The following is a 21,734-nucleotide window of genomic DNA, read 5'->3' as shown; positions in this document are numbered from 1 at the left end:
GGTGTCATATGCAAGAGATGAATTACTAGGGTTCTAGTCCTAAAGCCATGACAACACTGTACATTAACTTGAATTTAAATTAAAAATAAATAAATAAATAAGTAATTTTTAAAAAGGAAGGTTCACAATATTCCACAAATTCTCCCATCTCTCAAAAGTGTAACTTCAAATTCCTATCTCTGATTTTCTTTTTAAAATAATCCACAATTGGGGCGCCTGGGTGGCTCAGTCGATTGAGCATCCGATTTCAGCTCAGGTCATGATCTCACAGTTCGTGAGTTCGAGCCCCGCGTCGGGCTCTGTGCTGACAGCTCACAGAGTCTGGAGCCTGCTTCAGATTCTGTGTCTCCCTCTCTCTCTGCCCCTTCCCTGCTCATGCTGTGTCTCTCTCTATCTCAAAAATAAATAAACATTAAAAATTTTTTTTTAAATAATCCACAACTACATTGTCTCCTCTTCCTCCATGTGACTACCTTAGTATGGCTTCAGATGTACTCAACATCTTCTTGTATTTCCCATACTTTCTCAGGTCTGCATTAAACAACAGTATCTAGTTTAATTTGTTGAAAACCTTGTTGGTTCTTTATAAATCAAAGTTCCATTGTCTATCGCATTCCCTGTTTTTAGAAATAATTAGGATGTGCTACAGGAAGTCAAAACACCAGCTCTATTATAATCAATGACAAACATAGAACATGGTAGGTATCTAGGAGATTTATAACTTTTACTGACTCTTGATTATTTCATCAAATTACCCACCCAGTCATTATTCCTCAAAGGATACTGAAGCCTTCCACAATAAGTTGTTTTCAAATAAGATATACTCTTTTAATAAAATTTCTTACCTTAAGGGTTTGTTCAGTTTTTTCAAAAGTAGTTTGAAAACTAGGTCCATTCTTATCAGCCTAAAAAAAAGAATAGAAGCTCTGAAAAAAGATTTAAGACCAAAGTAAATAAATAACTTATTTATGATCTCTAGTTTATTTTTTACATTTATTCAGAACTATAATTTTGTATATATTTAATTTTACTGTCATTGTTTTAAAGTGACATCCAAGTTATTTATTATAATCATGCAATTTTGTTCTCCTCTTCAAATATGAAAAACATGGCAACGTGTACTTCTAGGAAACTACAACTAGAGACCAGAATTATAAACTCTGAAAGTTGTAAGGTTTAAAGGTCATCTAGTCCATCCATCACTTAATATATCCCTTTATATCTTTGGAAGACTATTTTAGGTTATCTCCATTGAAAGAAACCTCATTTTCTTACAAATTTAATCTTCAGAGAACTTGTGATTTAATTAGGCCTTGGTACTGAGTCAAAATTCTACCTCCCAACACAATTATCTATTGGTTCAAGTTCTGTCTCTTGGGCACATCCATAGGAAATTCATTTTTACATCTTGTGAGAAGACTTCTGCCTAGGCTAGCTTCTCTGCCTCCCTGATGCCACAAAGTCTTATGTTCTTTAAGAGAGAATCAATCACATTATATTTTAATTGTTATCTAACTTGTCTGTCTGCCTACTAGTCCATAAGTTCCTTGAAAACGGCATGTTTTTCGTCTCTGTATCCCAAGTGCCTAACAGAATCTGACAAAGGCATTCAATAAATGCTTGTTAAATGATTAAACAAATCAACTAATCTTGAATAAAGCTAAATACTCTTACTTCCTTCAGCATTTCTCATACGATATCTTTTTGAGTCCCTTCCCAATCCTGGTAGTTTTCTTCTGAACCCAGTCAAATTTGACTCTATCCCTTGTGATATAGGATACTCAGCCAAATGTCACCTACATTTACAATGAACTTAAGTAGGTAAATGTGCCCCAAGAGGTACACATTCATGCTACTTCATCCCAAGCTTCCATCTTTGGGGATAGGGAGTTTGGTGTCTTTTTCTTTTTTTTAAAAAAAATTTTTTCTTAAGTTTATTAATTTTTGCAGAGAGAGAGACAGAGCATGGGCAGGGGAAGGGGCAGAGAGAGAGGGAGACACAGAATCAGAAGCAGGCTCCAGGCTCCGAGCTGTCAGCACAGAGCCCAAGGCAGGGCTCAAACCCACAAACTGTGAGATCATGACCTGAGCTGAAGTCGGACGCTTAACTGACTGAGCCACCCAGGCACCCCGAGTTTGGTGTCTTTTTACGTCCTATTCTTCTACTTAAGTAAAAGAGAAAGTGTATAAATGAAAAGAGAAAAAATGGATATTCTTATGATTAAAATCTATGACACACATCTAGAGAATTTAGTAATCTGCTGTCATCTTTTTCCTTCCAGAGGACAATTTAGAGTATACAATAATTATGTAAACATTCTATGGCCCTTACCTTAATATATTCTACTTTTAAGAGATCTAATCCAGGTTTATCAGAAGAGCTAATCAAGTGAAGGGGCTTCTTTTTGCATCCTAGATTAAAGAAAAAGAAGAAAAGTGTTTCAAATAAACTGTTCTTTTTAAGACTGGAATTTTATTTATTTATTTATTTACTTACTTATTTATGTATTCATTTATTCATTTATTTAGTGCACTCCCCCACATGAGCGCAAGTGGGGGAGGCGCAGAAAGAGGGAGAGAGAGAATCCCTAATAGGTACCGTGCTGTCAGCACAGAGCCCAACTTGGAGCTCAAGCTCACAAACCGTTAAATCATGACCTAAGCCCAAATCAAAAGTCAGACACTTAACCAAGTGAGCCAGCCAGGCACCCCTAAGATTGGAATTTTCTAGATCATTTTCTTAAAAAAATATATTACTTAAGCTTTAAAAGCCTACCTGCACATATTTTCATGGTTATTTAATATTAATATCACTGGTGTATAAATAGACCAATCCAAATACTTCTCTTACCTTTAGCATCCAACTTACTTAAAAACATGCATATTTATTTTTATTTGATTTTACATCTATATTCAAAAATAATCAATACTTCTCTAGATATTTTTAAGGATATATGTGCATTTGTATGGCAGTAGAATGCTTACAAATTAAGAAATGAATTCTAGTTCATCTCTACTCTTACCAAAAGCTATTTAACTTTAGCTTTCTCAACTATATTGTAAGAATGAACTATAAAAATATGTAATATCCTATTGAGCTATAAAATTCAAAGAGCAAATATTTCATTCATATTAAAGAAACATAATTTTTCTCTGTTTATGGTAAGAGAGAAGGCTTATTTTACATAGAAAATTAAAGTACATTGTAAGGGAGGGGAATTGCCAAATTTCTTTTAATTAAAAAACTACAGATACACTACCAGATGTCCTTTATGTCCTGAGGTAGATATACCAAAGGAAGTGTGTCAAAAAGCTGTGGAAGGAGAAGTGACTTATGCACCATTTTATCCGTCTTTTATTATTTTCAGTTCTGTAAGTCCTGCTCCTTCTGAATTATCTTAGAATTTTCCCTTCACCTTAAAGGTCATAACCTTCCCTAAAGGAAAAAATAGCCTAGCAAATTTTTTACATTCTCCCCCTCAAGAAAGTAAACTCCACCTTAACACCATGTTTACAGAACATTACTAACATATAAAACATTTTTCCTCTAAACTGAGATGTGTTTTAATTTCAACTACTAAAAAATAACAAAAATAGGACTTTATATTTGGCTAAAATACTAGTCAAATATAAAATGTAGATTCACCGAATCATTCCTCAAATATTAATGAGCACATAAACTGTACACTGGAGTAAACAAACGATAAGAGCTTCTAAAAGAATGAATTTTATGCCCCATTCTAATTCTTGTAACCTACTGAGCTTCTGATATGTAAACACTATTCAATACAAAGAACAAAAACTTAAAGTTATAAGATCAGAGATAAATTCTAGGTTTTGCCATTCATAAGATGCATGGTCTTGAATAAGCCCCTTAATCCCTTTATTTAAACTTCCTTTGTAAAATGGGAAGAATATTCCCTATACAATGGAGATTTATGTGGACTCTCTGATCACAGTAGTTAAGAATACAGACCCTAGGGCCAGACTTCCAGGGTTTAAACATGGTTCAGAGACTAACCAGCAGTGTGACCTTGGTTAAATTATATAACTGATTTACAGCTTAGTTTCCTTTTATGTAAATTGGAGATAACATTGTTATGAGGATTAAATGAGTTATTATTTGTAAAATCCTTAGAACAGTGCTAGCTATTATTTTTTTTTTCAACGTTTATTTATTTTTGGGACAGAGAGAGACAGAGCATGAACGGAGGACGGGCAGAGAGAGAGGGAGACAGAATCGGAAACAGGCTCCAGGCTCTGAGCCATCAGCCCAGAGCCCAACGCGGGGCTCGAACTCACGGACCACGAGATCGTGACCTGGCTGAAGTCGGACGCTTAACCGACTGCGCCACCCAGGCACCCCACTATTATTTATTTAAAAATATTATTATATACACAAAAGTGTCTCAAATACTCAAAGTGAGACTATATTTACTATTAACCATTATTTCTATTTGTGTGGCTGTTACCTTGAATTTCATGGTAATCCAAGCTGATTTTCTTTAAATAAGATACCACAGTTACATCAAAAGTTCTCAATGTAGCCTCTGTTCCCAAATGAGTAACATTAAATACTAGAATTGTATCTTCTTCTTTCTGTTGTTTAGTAAATTCCAAAACAACCTAAAAGAATCAGGACACCCATTAAAAGCATGATAAATATTCTGAATCATGTTTAAAAAACAAAATTTTTCTTCATACATTTTATCATGAGAACAATAGCTCATACTTCTCTAATACCATAAAATTGTTTACTATGATTGGAAATTATACCTTAAATTCTATTATTCAGAATAAAACTACATCTATATAAAAATCATGATAAAATTTTACATCAATTATTGATTTACTTTTTAAATTTCCTTTTTTTAAACAGGAATACATGCATTCTTACTTAATATGATTTTCTTAAACCTCTATCTCAAAACAAAAATCATGTTTGTTGATTTTAAAAAAAAAAGGCATTTCCATTAAAGTAAAAAGTAGGACAGTCTAGCTATTTACTACTACAGTACTGTTTAAATTTATTCTGGATATAACAGCCAGTATATTTAGCCAATCAAAACCAAAACACATATGTGACAATTTTTAAAACATAACAGTACTTTGGTACTCCATCCCAAGATGGAGAGCTTTGTCCACTCTCTTTGAATTTCAATCAACAGACTATAGAAGCCACACTTTAATGACTGCCAATGATAAAAAAAAAAAAAAAAAAAAAAATGCCCATAAATGTTTCACCTGGGAATGCACACTGAGGGGAAGCTAATTGGCATGTAAAAAGTTCAACTACCCTGAAACTGCCATGCTCAGGAGGCTATGAGTTGGTATTTCAGTTAAACAGTCCCACCTGAGCTCCCAGCCACCAGCCAGTGGCAAGAGCCAGCCTCATGAGTGAGGCACTTCTGAGACCCTCTGAGACTTCAGGTCACTGTAGCTCCAACAAATATGACTGCACCACATGAAAAACTATACACAAAAATTACCAATCTGGGCCCTTCCACAATTCCTAACCCATAATACTCTGAGCAAAATTAAACAGTTGTCTTGAAGTACTATGTTTTAGGATAACCTGTTAGGCAGCAATAATAACAGAACAACATAAATGATGAATAAAAGCAAAAATTAATATTATTGGCAGTGGTATCATTACACATTTAAGAAAAAATAGGGGTGTCAACTAAAGAGTAGAAACAATAAGAGACAATAGTAAGATACTCAGTGCAGAGTTGTTACACAAAAGTAAATTTCAAATAAATCAATCATTTAATGAAAGCAATAAAAACGTAAAATAACATATTAAATTGTGGGTAAATATTTTTGTTAATAGAAGAGAATTTTCTAAAGATACACTAATACTAAGATATAAAGAAAAAATTTAATATACTTCAGTACAGCAACATTTAAAACTTCAGAATGACAAAAACATCAAATTGAGAAAAATATTTCTAACAGCACTATTTTTTCTTAGATGATGCTGATTGTTGATAATTTCAGTTCATTCATTCAATATTCAACAAAATACTTATTGCACATCATCTACCATGTATGAGACCATAACAGCAACTAGGGACATTGAAGTGACCAAACACACAAGGTTCTTGTCCCGATGGAGCTTATATCCTAGGAAGAGTGGGGAAAAGTCAGGGCTGCTATCTCGTATTGGGTGATCAGACCTTCCCAATAAGATAGCACTTGAGCAAATAGCTAATGGAAATAAAGAATCAAGTCATACAGAAAAACAGTGTTCCAGGCAGAAAGAAACCCCAGCAAGCACAAAGAATGTGCTCTGGTATACATAAGGAAGAACAAAAGCCAAGTGTAAGTTCCATAAGGCAAGAACTTTGCATTCGCTGCTGTAACTGCAGTATGTTAAACAATGCACTTCATGATGGCACTTGATGAATATTTATTGAAGGGATGAATGAAATATGGCTGGAGCAGAGTAAGCAAGGCAGAAGAGAACTGAAAATGAATCTAAAGTCACATGGGGTGACCTATACAAGGTGTTGTAGGCCATGGGAATGACTTAGCCCTTTAATCAATAGAGAAGCCAGGGGACAGTTGTGAGCAAAGACATGACATCATCTTTCACTTTTTTTAATGTTTATTTATTTTTGAGAAAGAGAGAATGAGCAGGGGAGGGGCAGAGAGAGAGGGAGATAGAGCCCCAAGGCGGGCTCAAACCCATGAGTCGTGAGCCAAAGTTGGTTGCTTAACTGACTGAGCCACCCAGGCATCCCTGATCTTTCACTTTAAAAGGATCACTCTGGGGGCACTCTGGATGGCTCAGTGGGTTGAGCTTATGACTCTTGATTTCGGCTAAGGTCATGATCTCAGGGACATGGAAACAAGCTCCGCATCTGCCTCCGCACTTGGAGACTGCTTGAGATTTGCGCTCTCTCTCTCTCTCTCTCTCACTCTCTCTCCTTCTGCCCGTCTTCCCTGCCTGCACTCTCTCTCTAAAATAAAAATGAATAAAAATTAAAAAATAAAAGGATCACTCTGGTTATCGTGTGGAGAACAGAGTACCTTACAGAAGCAGAGAAAGAATTATGAGGCTACTATACTAGTCCAGGGAATATGGTGACTTGGACAGTGCAGTAGCAATAGAAGAGAAGACCAATCATTTGAATGTATTCTCAAGTTAGAGTCAGGGATTTTTGGTATTTTAGATGGGTATATGAAAAAAAGGCTAAATGGGTATATGAAAAGAAGGCTAGAGATAAATGACATATATTTCTTTTAAACAAATACCAGTAATACTTAGAGGGATTTATATACACAATTAAAATCTGGTATTTCTGACTTTATATTTTAGGACATCACCTCACATTGGGATAAAAAGCAGTCAATAAGAAACATCTTTTTATAGCTCTGTGTTTTATTATTAAAGAAATGCATATTTACTATTAAGTATATTTAGAATATAGGGAAAAGCAAACAGGCAAAAATAAGAAATTATAATTCCTCCACACAGAGATGAACACTATCAAGTATGATCAAAGAAAAAAATGTATGTGTATGTATAATTTCTAAATAGAATCATAATGTCCTCAGTATTTTAATCTATTTTTGTTCCAAAATAATGATGTTTTGTGAACATCTTTCCATGTCAATGTTTTATTACATGACTTTAGTGGCTGTAAAGACATGCTAAAAATCTAGGTTGTTTATACTTTTTCAAATTATAAACATCACAATGAGCAATATTATTTAGCTTAAAAGTAAAAAAAATTAATGTAAACATGTCATAGAAATTTTCTATGGAAAAGAAAATCCCACTTAGGAATCTTTGAGCTTTTCCAGACTAGATTAAATATGGTATAGATCATTCTCATATCACTATTTACAAAATAACATTTCATTTTCCTGGAACCATGCACGTGCGTGTGTGTGTCTGTGCGTGTGTGTTGGGAAGCAGGGAAGACAGAGTACCAAAATTTTAATATATTTTATGTTCAGATCTAGCATGAAATACTTTAAGAATAGTGATAATAGCAATATATTTATAAACGGATGAAACAAATATACATACCTCTTTAATTTCAAACTTCAGTAAAAGATTAATGAGTTCCTCATTTGGGGCTTCTGCAGCTTTTTTTAGTTCTGAACCTCTCAAACTTTTACCAGTCTGTGTCTCTCCATCTTCAGCATCAAAATATTCATCATCAGACTCTAAAGAAGACATTCATTTGACTTGAGAGAATGTCCAGAGAACTGCATAAAACACTCAAACTTAAATCTCTCAAAGGTGAAACTCATTTACGAGATATAATCTTCATATTCAGAATCAGAATATATGTCCAATCTTATTTCTAAGTCCCACAAAGTGACTCAACCTCATATATGATAATCATACATAAAGACCAAACCACCCTACTATTTTTTTCTTCAAAAGCTGTTTTTCACTTTAGTTCACTCATTCAATATTCAATAAATAATTACTGGGCATCACCCATCATATATCAGTCTGTATCAGCCACCAAGGGCACCAAGGTAAAGAGGGCAGACATGATCCTTGTCCTCATGAAGCTTATACTCTACTTCAAAGTTAAACAAGATCAGTTAGGCTAGAACTAGGAAAAAAGATCAGGTAGAAATTGGGGCCAAAAAAAAAAAAATCTTATACAGAATCTTAAGCACTGTCTATCACAAAAATCCTATAATTCAAATGAAGAAACTTGGGCTTAAAAAAAGGTGACTCAAAATGACACTGTTGGTTAGTAGCACAGCTAGAACTAAAACCAGTGATTGTTGTAACACTTTCTAAATTCCTTTATTTTCTGAAAATTTTATCTCTGTATACAAATGTATAGGCTTGGTTTAATAAAGAACATTCACTTTCCTTACCTGATTCTACTCCATCTAGCAACAGTGAAGTGCTAAGTAGGTCTTTTGTCCTATCTGAAATAACAGGAATTGAGGATACCTGTCAAATACAAAACGTTTTTTTAATTTTTTTCAATATTTGTTTATTTTTGAGAGACAGAGAGAGAGCAAGCACAAGCAGGGGAGGGGCAGACAGAGAGGGGGAGAGAAAAACTGAAGCAGGCTCTGCGCTGACAGCAGTGAGTCCAATGTGGGGCTCAAACTCAACAGTGGGATTATGACCTGAGCCAAAGTCAGATGCTTAACTGACTAAGTCACCCAGGTACCCCAAAAAAGTTTAACATACTGATTTAACAGGATCAAATGTACATAAATGAGAAAAATACTGAAAAATTATAGAGTAGAGAGAGAGAGACGGACAGACACATACACACATAAGACACAAATCTTCCAACAAAGCACATTATGCAATCAACTAAGGCAATCAACAAATCTTCCAACAAAGCACATTATGCAATCAACTAGCTAGTGTTTACTAATTATTAAGACTACCACCTGTATTTACAAGGGCAGACTATTTACTACTCTAGTAGATAAGTCTATCACAGTGTGTCATTTATATGCTATGACAATATTAACTGTTCATCTATATTACAGATTCCTAGAGAATGATAACAACATTAGTTGGCTAAAATTTCATTTCAAAGTGGAAATCTAACATATATTTTATGTTGTAAATGTCAATTGCAAATAAAGTTATCTAGAATTTTTAAGTTTAATGGGTAATAAAATTATATACAAATTATATTTTGCAACATTTTAAAGAAGATTTATTTATCTATCGATTTATTTATTTATTTATTTATTTATTTATTTATTTATTTATTTATTTTTGAGAGAGCGTGTGTGAGCAGGGGAGGGACAGAGAAAGACAATCTTAAGCAGGCTCCATGCCCAGCACAGACTTTTTATCACCACTCTAAACTGCAGTGAAAATAGGCTTCAATTTTTATCTATTCAATGCCATATGCACTCTTGAACAGAATCAACAACATTAAACTTTAGGAGTGTATCAAATAAATGAAACCAGTCCTAAAAAATATTCAAAAACAAATTAGCACAAAGAAAGATGGAAAAACTCACCATATACACAAATGTAAAGATTCACCATTTTTATTATATCCTGTTACCTGTCTCTCTGGAGACTGTTCAGAGGATTTCTGTGGCAAGGGTATACTGTTAATCAAACAGAGTACATCTTTCATCTTCTGGTCAGAAATTCTCACATGCATCAAAGGAAGTCCCCCGGATACTTTCAATCTAAAAATACAATTCAACTGTAAGGTTTTAAGGTCCAGCTTCTTTCTATTATGGAGTGGAGAATGGATTGGAGAAGAGACTACACTATGGAGTCAAAATGACTTTGCATATGTTTTAATCTAATCAATGCCTCATTTAGTCAACACTGTCAGAGAATGAGAAATTCTGTATAAACCAGGCTTTCAGATAATTTCAATATATCCGTCTTAAGCAGCCAAACCTTTTCACGGTAACTAATTTTTATGAACATATTTTCAAACACAACTATCTAATTTTTAAAACCACTATACATACTCTACTTCCTGGCGTCACAGATTTTGCATTACATAAATCTAAGAGTATCTATTCCATCACTCTCTATTGCCCTGCCTTGCTTTACTTCCTTTTCTAGTACTTGTCAGCCCTGACATATCATATATATACTTGCTTATTTTATGTCTGATTAAAATATAAGCACCTGAGGACATCTGTTTTACTCACTGGTGAATCACTGCTGTGCTTTCATTAGTTGCCTACTTTTCAGCACCTGCTTCCACACTGCTTCCTTACTCAGCATAAAGGCCTAGGTTTATTTGTCTCAATAGCTTTGTGGCAGCTGTTTGCGGCTCAGGAAGTTCTTTTTGGTTACTGTTTATCTTTGACTTGCTAACTAAGCTGTGAACAGCTCAAGTGGACAGATGCCTAACCACTACATGAAGAATGATTTTCTATATAATGCACAAGCCACTAATGTTCAAAAGAAGCCAGCTGGCTGTGGCTATCTCAAAATACTGAACTTTCGGCAAAAGTACTCTGTAAGCTGAAAGCATCATAAATATGTAAGATGTTTCTTTATCATTTGTGAAACAGTACATAAAACTAAAAGTATCTCAAATAGAGGGACTGGATTACCTTCTCACCTAGAATAACTACAAAGTTAGACAAAGTAAATGAAGCAATGGTTTAAAAGGCACTGGAAACCAGTCAACAAAAGAAAGATGAAAGATGAAAAACAAATGAGCGAAGACCTAGGAATACCTCAGCTTAGTGACTTAAGAGTTTGGAAATGTGAAGGGTCCAGTAAAAGTATTTCAAGAGAAATTTGTAACATTAAATGCCTATATTAGAAAAGAAGAAAGGTTTTAAATCAATGTTTTCCATTTCCACCTTAAAGAATGAGAGAAATAGGAGCACTTGGGTGGCTCAGTTGGTTAAGCATTGACTTCAGCTCAGGTTATGATCTCGCGGTTCATGAATTCGAGTCCTGCATCGGGCTCTGCGCTGACAGCTCAGAGGCTGGAACCTGCTTCAGATTCTGTCTCCCTCTCTCTCTGCCCCTCCCCTACTCACACGCTGTGTCTCCCTCTCTCAAAAATAAATAAACGTTAAAAAAAATTAACAAAAAAAAGAATGAAGAAAGTAAAGTAAATGAAACCCAAAGGAAGCAGAAGGGAAAAAAGCAATAATAAGCACAAGAATGGAAATCAGTGGGAAAAAACAAACAAAAACAAAAACAAAAACCAGAAGGACAATAGAGAAAATAATCGATGCCAAAAGCTGATTCTTTCAGATGATCAACAAAACTTATAAACTAATCAGGAAAAAAGAGAAAAGGTACAAACCACTAACACCAGGAGGGAGAGAGATAGCATCACTACAAATTCTACATGTATTAAAAAGGCAACACAAAAATATTATGAACAATCCTGTGACAATACACTCAAAAACTAAGATGGACAAATTCCTTCCCTGAAAGACAAACTACCCAAGATCACTCCATCTATGAGATAAACTGAATTTGTAGTTAAAAACCCTCACCCCCACAAGAAAACGCAGGCCCAGATAGCTTCACTAGTGAATTCTACAAAACAAAGAAGAAATAATTCTATACAACTTCCTCCAACAAACTCACTTCATAAGGCCAACAATACCCTGATACTTTGATTCCAAAATAATAAAAGCACAACCATCCCTCATAAACAGAGATGTATAACTTCATAACAATGTTTTAGCAAAACACATCCAACAGTATTTTAAAAGAATAACATTATCACTACCAAATGAGGTTTATCTAGTAATGCATGGTTGGTTTAACTTCCACCTGATAACAAGTATCAACGAACTAATGATACACACAACATGAACAAATCTCAAATTAATTATGCTGAATGAAACCAGCCACACACAAAAAAAACTGAAACTCTATGACTGTATTTGTAGAAAATTCCAGAAAATTCTAACAAATCTATAGTGTTAGAAAGAAAATCAATGTTATCTGAGGATTGAAGGGAGAGGAGTTAGCAGGTAAGGATGGGAGGGAGGTAAGACAGCTGACCCTTGAACAACTTGGGTTTGAACTCTGTGGTCCACTTATATGCAGATTTTTTTTCAAAATTACAGTATATTACCGTAACTGTATTTTCTCTCCCTTATGATTTTCTTCATAACATTTTCTTTTCTCCAGCTTACTTTTTGGTAAAAACAGAGTACAGTATATAATACATATGCAAAATATGTGTTAATCAACTGTTCATATTATTGGTAAGGCTTCTGGCTAAAGGGAGGCTTTTAGTAGTTAAATTTAGCAGGAGTCAAAAGTTATACATGGATTTTCAAATGAGGGAGGATAGGGTTGGGGTGGGGGCTGGTGCCCCTAACCCTCACGTTGTTTAAAGGTCAAGAGTATAAAAGTACACAAGGACTCTGGAAGATGATGAATGTGTTCATTATCTTGACGTGGTGATGGTTTCATAGATATACCTATATCTATATATCTGTATATCTATATGTCAAATTGTATACTTTAAATAGATGTAGCTTATTGAATATCAATAATATTTCCATAAGGCTGTTTTTAAGAAGGCAGCATAAATATTTCATAATTATCTACTTAAATTCAAAATTCAGTTTCTACTTTCACTCCCTTGAATTATTCTCATGATTTTACATGGTTTCATAATCATTAAGAGCCTCTAATTTTTTCTTCTACTTTCAAGTTTTTATTTAAATTCCATTAGTTAACATACAGTGTAGTATTAGTTTCAGGAATAGAATTTAGTGATTTATCACTTACATACAACACCCAGTGTTCACCACAAGTGCCCTACATAATACCCATCACCAATGTAACCCATATTCCTGCCCATCTCCCTTCTGGCATCTCTCAGTTTGTTCTCTTTAGTTAAGAATCAGTTTTCTAGTTTGCCTATCTCTATGTTTATCTGTTTTGTTTCTTAAATTCCACATCTGAATGAAATCATACGGTATTTGTCTTTCTCTGACTGACTTATACTCTGCTCCATCCACGTCACTAATTTTTGAAAACTTTATATTATTGATATTAAACCATGGGTTTGATCCACTCAACAACAGATAACCAACTTTTACACAATGTGAAGGTCCAAACACTTCTAAAATAAGAGAGTGCAAACAAATATATATTTTTTTAATATTTATTTTTGAGAGAGAGAGAGACAGACCGTGAGTGGGAAAGGGGCAGAGAGAGAGCAAGACACAGAATCCAAAACAGGCTCCAGGGTCCGATCTGTCAGCACAGAGCCCGAATCAGGGTTCAAACCCATGAACCATGAGATAATGACCTGAATCAAAGTCGGCCACTTAACCAACTGAGCCACCCAGGCACCCCATATAAATATTTTCTTAAAAGCATGTTTGTGCTATATTATAATCTTTTTTTCTGTCCCCCAGAAATCTAGTTTTACTTTCCTGAAATCCAGTAACTGATACAGATATATTTCACCTTGTTAACTTTATAATATAAAGGAAACTCATACATTACCTGGCCATTCTAACGTCTTTTTCTACCATTGCCTTGGCCAACTCAACATGAATATCCATGGGTTGTAATATATGCATAGTTGATGGATGCTGAAATCGACACTTTTTCCAGTTTTCCTCTTTAAAAATTTTTTTAAATTAAACAACTGTTAATCAGATGTTCTGTAGAAAATTACTCTAATTTATTAGAAATTTAGCAAACATATTCAACAAATACCAATTTTTACTTCTTTTAGCATACAAGTTACGTAACCTATATGTTTAAAGTAAGATTGACAGCTAATAATGTGACCACTTAATTTAAAATGTTTTGTAGTTAGAAGTAACACTTCATAATAAATGGGCATCTGTATTCACTTAAATTACTAAATAATTCTCAGTGAATTACTACTGCTGTAAGAATACTAAAATACTTTGCTATAATAAATGATTATACAATTAATATTAAAGAAAATAATTAAAATTCACCCATGCTCTAAAAGTGAGGGTTATTAATGACATGGAATTTCAGGATTTGTTCTTTCATTTGCCTACTCTAACATCATTTGATATCCTTTACCCTCATCCTAGGTCTGTCATTTCTAGGCTATCAATCTGGCTTATCTGTTTAAAGGCTATAAAGGAACTCACAAATACTGATGAAGTACAGTCTACTGTGGGGAATAAAAACATAAAGGAAAAAATCAGTGGGAAAGAAACAGTTTTATATATAAATATGTTTATGAGCATTAGTGCATATGTGATGGGGGAACAGAGCAATCAAATGGCTGACAATTGATTAAAATAAGTAATGATACAAAAACAAAAAATAAAGATGGAAAGAAGTCAAAGACTGTGATATAAAAATAATTCTAAATATTTATTTGGAAAATGTTTATAAAATGTCTTGCATTTTAAAGCCAATAGGGAAAAAAGCTAGGAATTTTTTGCCTTGATTCCAGAATTAGTGATCAAGGTAGGTGGTTGCAGTGAAAAAGGGAAAAAAATAGAAAATGACAGAGGGAAAAAAGTTTTCTGGAGTTCCTTAGAGAAATTACACTAGTTTAGCACATAATTCTGAAACAAGAATGAGTTTTATCAAGCAAGATTTTCTGATAAAAAAGTATAATTATAACTTTTCACCAAATAAAAGGGTCCCAAAGACAGAATTTCCAATTATCTTAACTGAATGTATTTTATCATTTATAACTCAATTATTATTAAGTACACACAAAAGAAAAGGCTGTTTTAATGATCTATGTAAAAGTACTTCCCTTCAAGGAATTAATAGGCTCATAATACATAAAAACTAAGTGTATTTATGTTTTAATAAATCTCTCCATTCCTACTAGAGTATACACTCTGCACACAGATATTATGTTCTTTCTTCCAATGACCTACCACAAAGTGATACATTCAAGGATATTTAGCAATTATTTACTGCTTCAAGAAACTAAAGAAGTATGGAAAACCAGCGATCTTTACCTAAGCAGTAGAAAACACCACAGCTTTTGGTGTTTGTAATTAATTACCTTTAGGGTTTTGAAGCTATACCCATACTTGTCAGTAGCTACAAAAGTATAAGATGTGATACTACTAAAATAAAGACTAGGCTAATAGAGTTAAAATATTTTAAAATAAAGCACCAAAGGATACAACATTGAGACATCCCAAAAGCACGAAGACAGAAAAACATAAGCCAATGGCAACTTTTATGCTCGTGTTCTGGGTAGTTTCAGCGTCAAATCACAAAAAAAAAAAAAAAAAAAAAAAAAAAAAAAAAAAAAGGCAATGGCTGGACTTAGATCCAAATGGTCCTAAGTACCTGAAAATGAATAGGCAAAAGTTTATCTCTATTTCTACCTGTGGCAATGATTTGTACTGATGGGCCCCTACTTAGTTTTCTTAAGTGACCAAGAAGATATGTGTTAAAAATATTGTCAGTGTTGATATACATGCACACATAGACATATATTTACCTAAGCTACTCAACATAATTTTAAGATCCTTCCTAAAAATTGAGCAATAGCTTACCTGCTTTTGCAAAGAGTAACTGCACACTTTTTATTTCAACATCAAATTTGTCATATGCTTTATCCATTATTTCTTCCAGAGATGAATTACTAGTCTTCTGCAAACCTTGATCTTTACTGTTAAGCTAAAAGGGACAAAAAAACCCTTCAATTTTCTTAACAGAAAAGTATATACATACTTTTGTTGTGTCTTCTTAAAACATAACTAAAATGAAAACAGTGTCTTTAAATAATTCACATTTTGCTTAATTTTCTGACAATTATTTGCAAATATTTTATTACGAATATAGTACTTCAGTAAACAGCTTTAATATGTTTAGATAATAGGTGGTCAGCATATTTGCATTTATTAGAAGATCAGTTACACAGCTGTGTACCTCAAATAACCTGTCTGGACATTCAACTCTTCCTGGCTCTCAGCAGTTACTGCCTCTTACAGCTCAGTACCCTACTACCTACCCAAACATCTTCACCAACACATCGCAGGTTTTTGTTCCTCCTTCTTCACATTACATCACCAGAAATAATTAGGCCATTAGAATTCAGCTCCAATCTCTACCTCCTTTCCCTCTCCCCAAAGGAAGCAAAGATCAATTCTGGACTGTATTTTTTTGAAATCTTCACTCTTTCTCAGACGCTTATATTTCTAATGGGTTCAACACCCAAAACCTTAAGAGTACCCTTTCACTACTTAATTGCTGATAGTGGCTTACCTGCATAATTTCCTACTACCAAATATGTAAATAAACAACACTGTGTGTAGAAATCTAGTAGTGCCTAGATACTAGGAGTACCTCTGTCCAATTAGAAAAATACAGCAGTAATCCACTCCTCAAGACCAAATCATCTACCATTAGAGAAAATTTTACGGGCTTTCTTTTTATTTAATAGCCATAAAGTATATATTAAATACTCAGTCCAAGCTAGGCTTGACAAAATGCTAAGAAAAAATAAGTCTAAGTTTAATTTCAGTAAACTCTGAGGGGAAAATCAGCCAACTATCAGACAGCTAGCTTCCAACCTGAGCAAAAAATGGGCAGAAAGAAATGGATATACACCTACCTGAAATGTACCAAAATCTAAAATGAGAAGGTCTGACTTTTCATGATGGAAACCGGTCTGTGGAAGTATTAGATAAGAAGGCTTCAGATTTATCCTTAAATCAAGGACTTTTCGAGTTTCAATAATATGTGTAAGTCCTAAAAGAAATAAAAGACTACATGCTCAAGTTGAAATATGTAATTATATTATTAACAATAAAACAAGCATCACTTGAAAAGTATTATGGAGGAGTGCCTGTTCTCACATATTAGTGTATGTAAGGTGAAACTCCATATGGCCGATGGCAAACAATCTTACCATCACACTATACAGTAAACCCATCATAGCTAGTATTTTACCCAGAGTGAATAATACATCATTTCTTTAGTTAGGCAACCAGAGAAAGTAGTGGCTTGAGTTTAAAGATCATGTTGTACAAAAGTATGTATCTTTAGAACCAGTTTTACACGCAGTACACAGAATGATGAACTATTTCTTAAGAACTAAAGTGCAGGGATGTTTTCCCTCTCAGTTTCACTGTGAGGGACAGGTTCTTAAAGGTAATGACAGAATCACCTGTGCCCCATCTCTTTGTCATTCAGTCTAGCAGGTATATTTGACTTTGGGTAACTCAGGTACACGATGCAACTTCATGGAATTTACAAAAAGAAAAAACAGCCTACACTTTTAACTATGATAACATTTTGAATGTAGCTGATGTTTTTATGTAGATAAATTCTTTACCTGTAGCTGTTCTCTCTTTAATTTCTTCCAGCTTCATTAATGTAGCTGATGTTATTTGCTCAAGATCTAATCCTCTATTTGACTGAAAGAATTCAACCACTGCATTGATGGTTTTCTGTAAAATAATTTAAAATATAAGCAAGCTATACACAGTGCTTTCCATATTATAAATTTTAAAATTTCAGTTTAATTCAAAACAACTGTGGCTCTGAACTTAGAGGATATCTCCAAAGATACTCTGCCATATTGCATTTCTATCTGGAGTTTAAAGGAAAAAAAAAAAAAAACTAACTGAAAAAGGGAATAGCACAAGTAAGCTTACTAGAAAGTCAACAAATGTGTACGTATCATTAAGATGACCTTAAGTATGTTCTAAAGTATCATACTGATGTAACAATGGACATTACTACTAAATTATACACTTAAAAATTGCCAAGATGGTCAATTATATGTATGTTACCACAACTTAAATTTTTTAAAAATCAGAGAATACAATGAGTCCGCGGTCTCAATATAATGCCTCCCATCCTCACTGTGAATACACTTCTAAACTAGAAAGTTAAAAAAAAAAATCAGAGAACTCAACAAGAGCATAGGGCCAACTTACAAGTGATGGGTAGTGATCCTAATCACTAGCCTGAGATGAGTTAAGAGCCTCTGAATAAAACATGCAAACACAGATAGAAACTTGAGCCAGCATTTTCAATAACATCTAAGTGCCAATGCTTTTTTCTCATGTGAACAGTATTTAAAATTCTTTTAATTACTCCTAAAGCAATTTGAATTGGTCCAGATATTTGGGGAAAGGGAAAAGCAAAACCGAACTGGAACAGGAAGTCCACGTATAACTATCTGAGAGAAGTTGGTACAATAAACACAGACCTTTTGAATAGTATTTTAGGTTATTTTTACTTTAACATAAGCATAGATTAACATAGTAGGAAAAAAAGGTAGCATATGAAAAGGTAAAATTCACTGCTAACCATGTACTGCTTTTAAAACAAGAAAAAGTAGTAAACTTAGCTAATAAGTGTTAAATATGAAAGAGGAAAAATAAGAAAACCCTATGTCAGAAGTATAAGACAGGTTTGATAAAGACTGTCTCCTTGCACTTACAGCATCATAGATGACCTCCACAGGTTGAGACTGAACAATCAGAGTCTGGTCAGCGGTACTATTCTCTGGATTGGTTTCAAACTCAATTTTAAGCAAGGATGATGTAGTATCACCAATGGAAGCCACAAGTGATGGTACAATACCCTGCTGTCTCAGACCTGTTATATACCAGTGTTCTAATTTTGCTTCCACCCTATAATCCAGTGAAGAAAAATAAAAGGTATATATGTAAGATGCTGTAAAATGTAATGGCTTAAAATAGAAATTTCCCTTTTAAAAAAGTTCTTTCAGAGCCAGTACCATACCCATTACTAAGAGATAAAGCACAAACTCCTTGGCCTGGCATTTAATTATCCATACAATCTAGGGTTTTATTTTGATTGTTTGCTCTTAACCCCTTCTCATCCACATGAGAAGCCCACCTGGGCCAACTCCCAAACACTGAGGGAGTTCTGATCACTGCTACATGAATATAAGCTACACTTCACTCAGGCAACTCTTCTCCCTATTTCATGCCACCCAGAATACTATCAAAAGCTTCTCCTAGCCCTTTCTACTCAGATTGCTGAAGCCCCACTTCTCCTAGCCCAAGTTATTCTCTTCCGCAATTGAGCCGACATAGCCATTAACTATGAGGATTTGCAACACCTTCTCACCTATGAGCTCTCTGTTATATAGTTCTAAATTATTAACTTTTTAGTTATCCTCTCTTAACAGCTACAGCATAAGCTTCTTGAAAACAGAATTTATTGTTCCTATGCTAGCCTTCACAGTATCAACTTGATAAACTAAACATTCACTATCTAAAAAATATTTGTGAAGGAACAAGAGGGGGTAAATAAATGGTGAACTCCTCATATGGCTTCATAACAAAACAAATTCAAATATAAAAACACCATCTGACATACAAAAGGAAAAGAAACTGGAGAACTACTATTAATCAGTTGTTCAATGTTAAATAACAATATTTTTCAGTCAAGTCATATCTAGAAATAAAAACTGAAATAAAAAGTTTTTTTTAAACTTACTTAAGTGCTTGTGCTCCTGGTCGCTGAGATACTTGGGTGCCCAGGCCAATTATCTGAATTTTTAGTATTTCTGGAATATTTTTGTTTTCTCTTATTGTAATAGAGGTACTTACTAACTTCAATGTCATTATATGGGCAACATACTAAACAAAAAGAATGAATGAAGACTGTTAATAGTTTAAGTAATTATTATTTTCTTTAATAATTTCTCATTTAAATTTGTTGAAATATAAAGTGATCTAAATATAGTATGTTCAAAAAGAACATTAAAAAGTTCAATAAAGAATTATAAAATTGTTGAAATAGGACAATTACAAGAGATCCAAAATGTATTTCTCTTAGTTTTAGAATAAAAATGAAACTTGATAAAATATTTTGTCACATCAAGATTTAATTCACCAGCTCTCACTAAAGCAAGCTAATTCAGACCAATTCTCTGGCTCAAAAACAATAAAATATAAAGCACATCTTCTTGATGTCTTTGGAGGGTTAAAAATACATTGAGAAAAGAAAAATCATGACCAAAAAATTCATAGGTCAAGAATGGATGTAGGACAGAGAACCAGGGAGATGATTCTCATAAAACCACATAGGAAGACATTGAGAGGAAGCAAGGAACAGAAGATTCACAAAACAGTCAGAAAACAATTAGCAAAATGGCAATAGTAAGTCCTTACCTAAATAAAAAGTAAAAAATTCTCCAATAAAAAGACACAGAATGGCAAAATGGATTAAAAAATAGTAAGATCCAATAATATGCTGCCTACAAGAAACACACTCATTTTAGCTTTAAGGACACACATAGACTAAAAGTGAGGGAATGGAAAAAGGTATTTTAAGCAAATAGTAACCCTCCCCCCCCCCCGCCAAAAAAAAAAAAAAAAAAGAGTAGTGACACTTATATCAGAAGAAAATAAACTTTAAGTTAAATGCTGTCAAAAGAGACAAAGAAGGTCATTATATAATGATAAAAGGATCTATCAATCAAGAAAATGTAACAATTGTAAATACTTAGGCACCCAACATTGGAGCATCTAAGTATACAAAGCAAATACTAACAGAACTAAAAAGAGAAATAAACAGCAATATAATATTATTTGAGGACTTCAATAGCCCACTCTCAACAACATATACATCATGCTGAGTGTCAATAAAGAAACAATGGGTTTAAACAACACTATAAGCCAAAGGGACCTAAAAGATATACATAAAACATTCCACCCAACAGCAGAAGAATAAACATTCTTTTCAAGCCCACATGGAACATTTTCTAGCGTAGAACACCTATTAGGCAATGAAACAAGTCTCAAAAAATTCAAGAAGATACCATTATAGCAAGTATCTTTCCCAACCACAATAGAATTAAATCTTAATAAGAGGAAAGCTACAATATTCACAAATACATAGAACAACCAATGGATCAAAGAAGAGATCAAAAGGAAAAAAAAATGGCACGAGACAAAAATGGAAACAAAACACAAAATTTATGGTATGCAGCAAAAGCAGTTCTAAGAGGGACGTTTATAGTGATAAATTCCTATTTCAAGAAAATGGAAGATCTCAAATACAACCTAACTTTACAACTCAAGGAACCAGAAAAAGAACAAACTGAGCCCAATGTTATAATGAAGGAAAAAAGAAATAATAGAGATAAGAAGAGAAATAAATGAAATAGAGAAAAAAAAAACAACAGAAAAGATTAACAAAACCAAGAGTTGGTTCTTTGAAAAGAACAAAATTGACAAAACTTTAGCGAGGCTAAGCAAGAAAAATAGAGAGACAACACATAAAATTACAAATAAAAGAGGAGATATACTAAAACCAATACCAGAGAAATACAAAAGATCATAAGAGATTACTA

The 21,734-nt window shown here is 33.7% G+C and overlaps 1 protein-coding gene across 4 annotated transcripts in view; it reads right to left on the bottom strand.

The window, feature by feature from the left end:
- The window catches only part of VPS13C (vacuolar protein sorting 13 homolog C), a 194,350-nt gene that overhangs the window by 108,312 nt on the left and 64,304 nt on the right, over positions 1 to 21,734 (bottom strand). For all 4 annotated transcript variants that reach the window (XR_008299136.1, XR_008299137.1, XM_027067401.2 and 1 more), the window contains 12 exons: positions 19,874 to 20,016; positions 18,846 to 19,038; positions 17,730 to 17,844; positions 17,007 to 17,143; positions 15,946 to 16,069; positions 13,934 to 14,051; positions 10,026 to 10,155; positions 8,857 to 8,935; positions 8,042 to 8,181; positions 4,473 to 4,626; positions 2,333 to 2,412; positions 846 to 905 (listed from right to left, as the gene is read on the bottom strand). Coding sequence is in view for 2 of the 4 variants with exons in the window: in XM_027067401.2 (XP_026923202.2) it covers positions 846 to 905; positions 2,333 to 2,412; positions 4,473 to 4,626; positions 8,042 to 8,181; positions 8,857 to 8,935; positions 10,026 to 10,155; positions 13,934 to 14,051; positions 15,946 to 16,069; positions 17,007 to 17,143; positions 17,730 to 17,844; positions 18,846 to 19,038; positions 19,874 to 20,016 (1,473 nt within the window). In the remaining 2 variants the exon portion in view is untranslated. The remainder of the gene's footprint in view (positions 1 to 845; positions 906 to 2,332; positions 2,413 to 4,472; positions 4,627 to 8,041; positions 8,182 to 8,856; positions 8,936 to 10,025; positions 10,156 to 13,933; positions 14,052 to 15,945; positions 16,070 to 17,006; positions 17,144 to 17,729; positions 17,845 to 18,845; positions 19,039 to 19,873; positions 20,017 to 21,734) is intronic.

The sequence above is a fragment of the Acinonyx jubatus genome, chromosome B3, assembly GCF_027475565.1.
Source record: "Acinonyx jubatus isolate Ajub_Pintada_27869175 chromosome B3, VMU_Ajub_asm_v1.0, whole genome shotgun sequence".
Classification (NCBI taxonomy): domain Eukaryota; kingdom Metazoa; phylum Chordata; class Mammalia; order Carnivora; family Felidae; genus Acinonyx; species Acinonyx jubatus.
The sequence above is the reverse complement of the archived record's forward strand: the minus strand, read 5'-3'. Positions and strand labels throughout refer to the sequence as shown.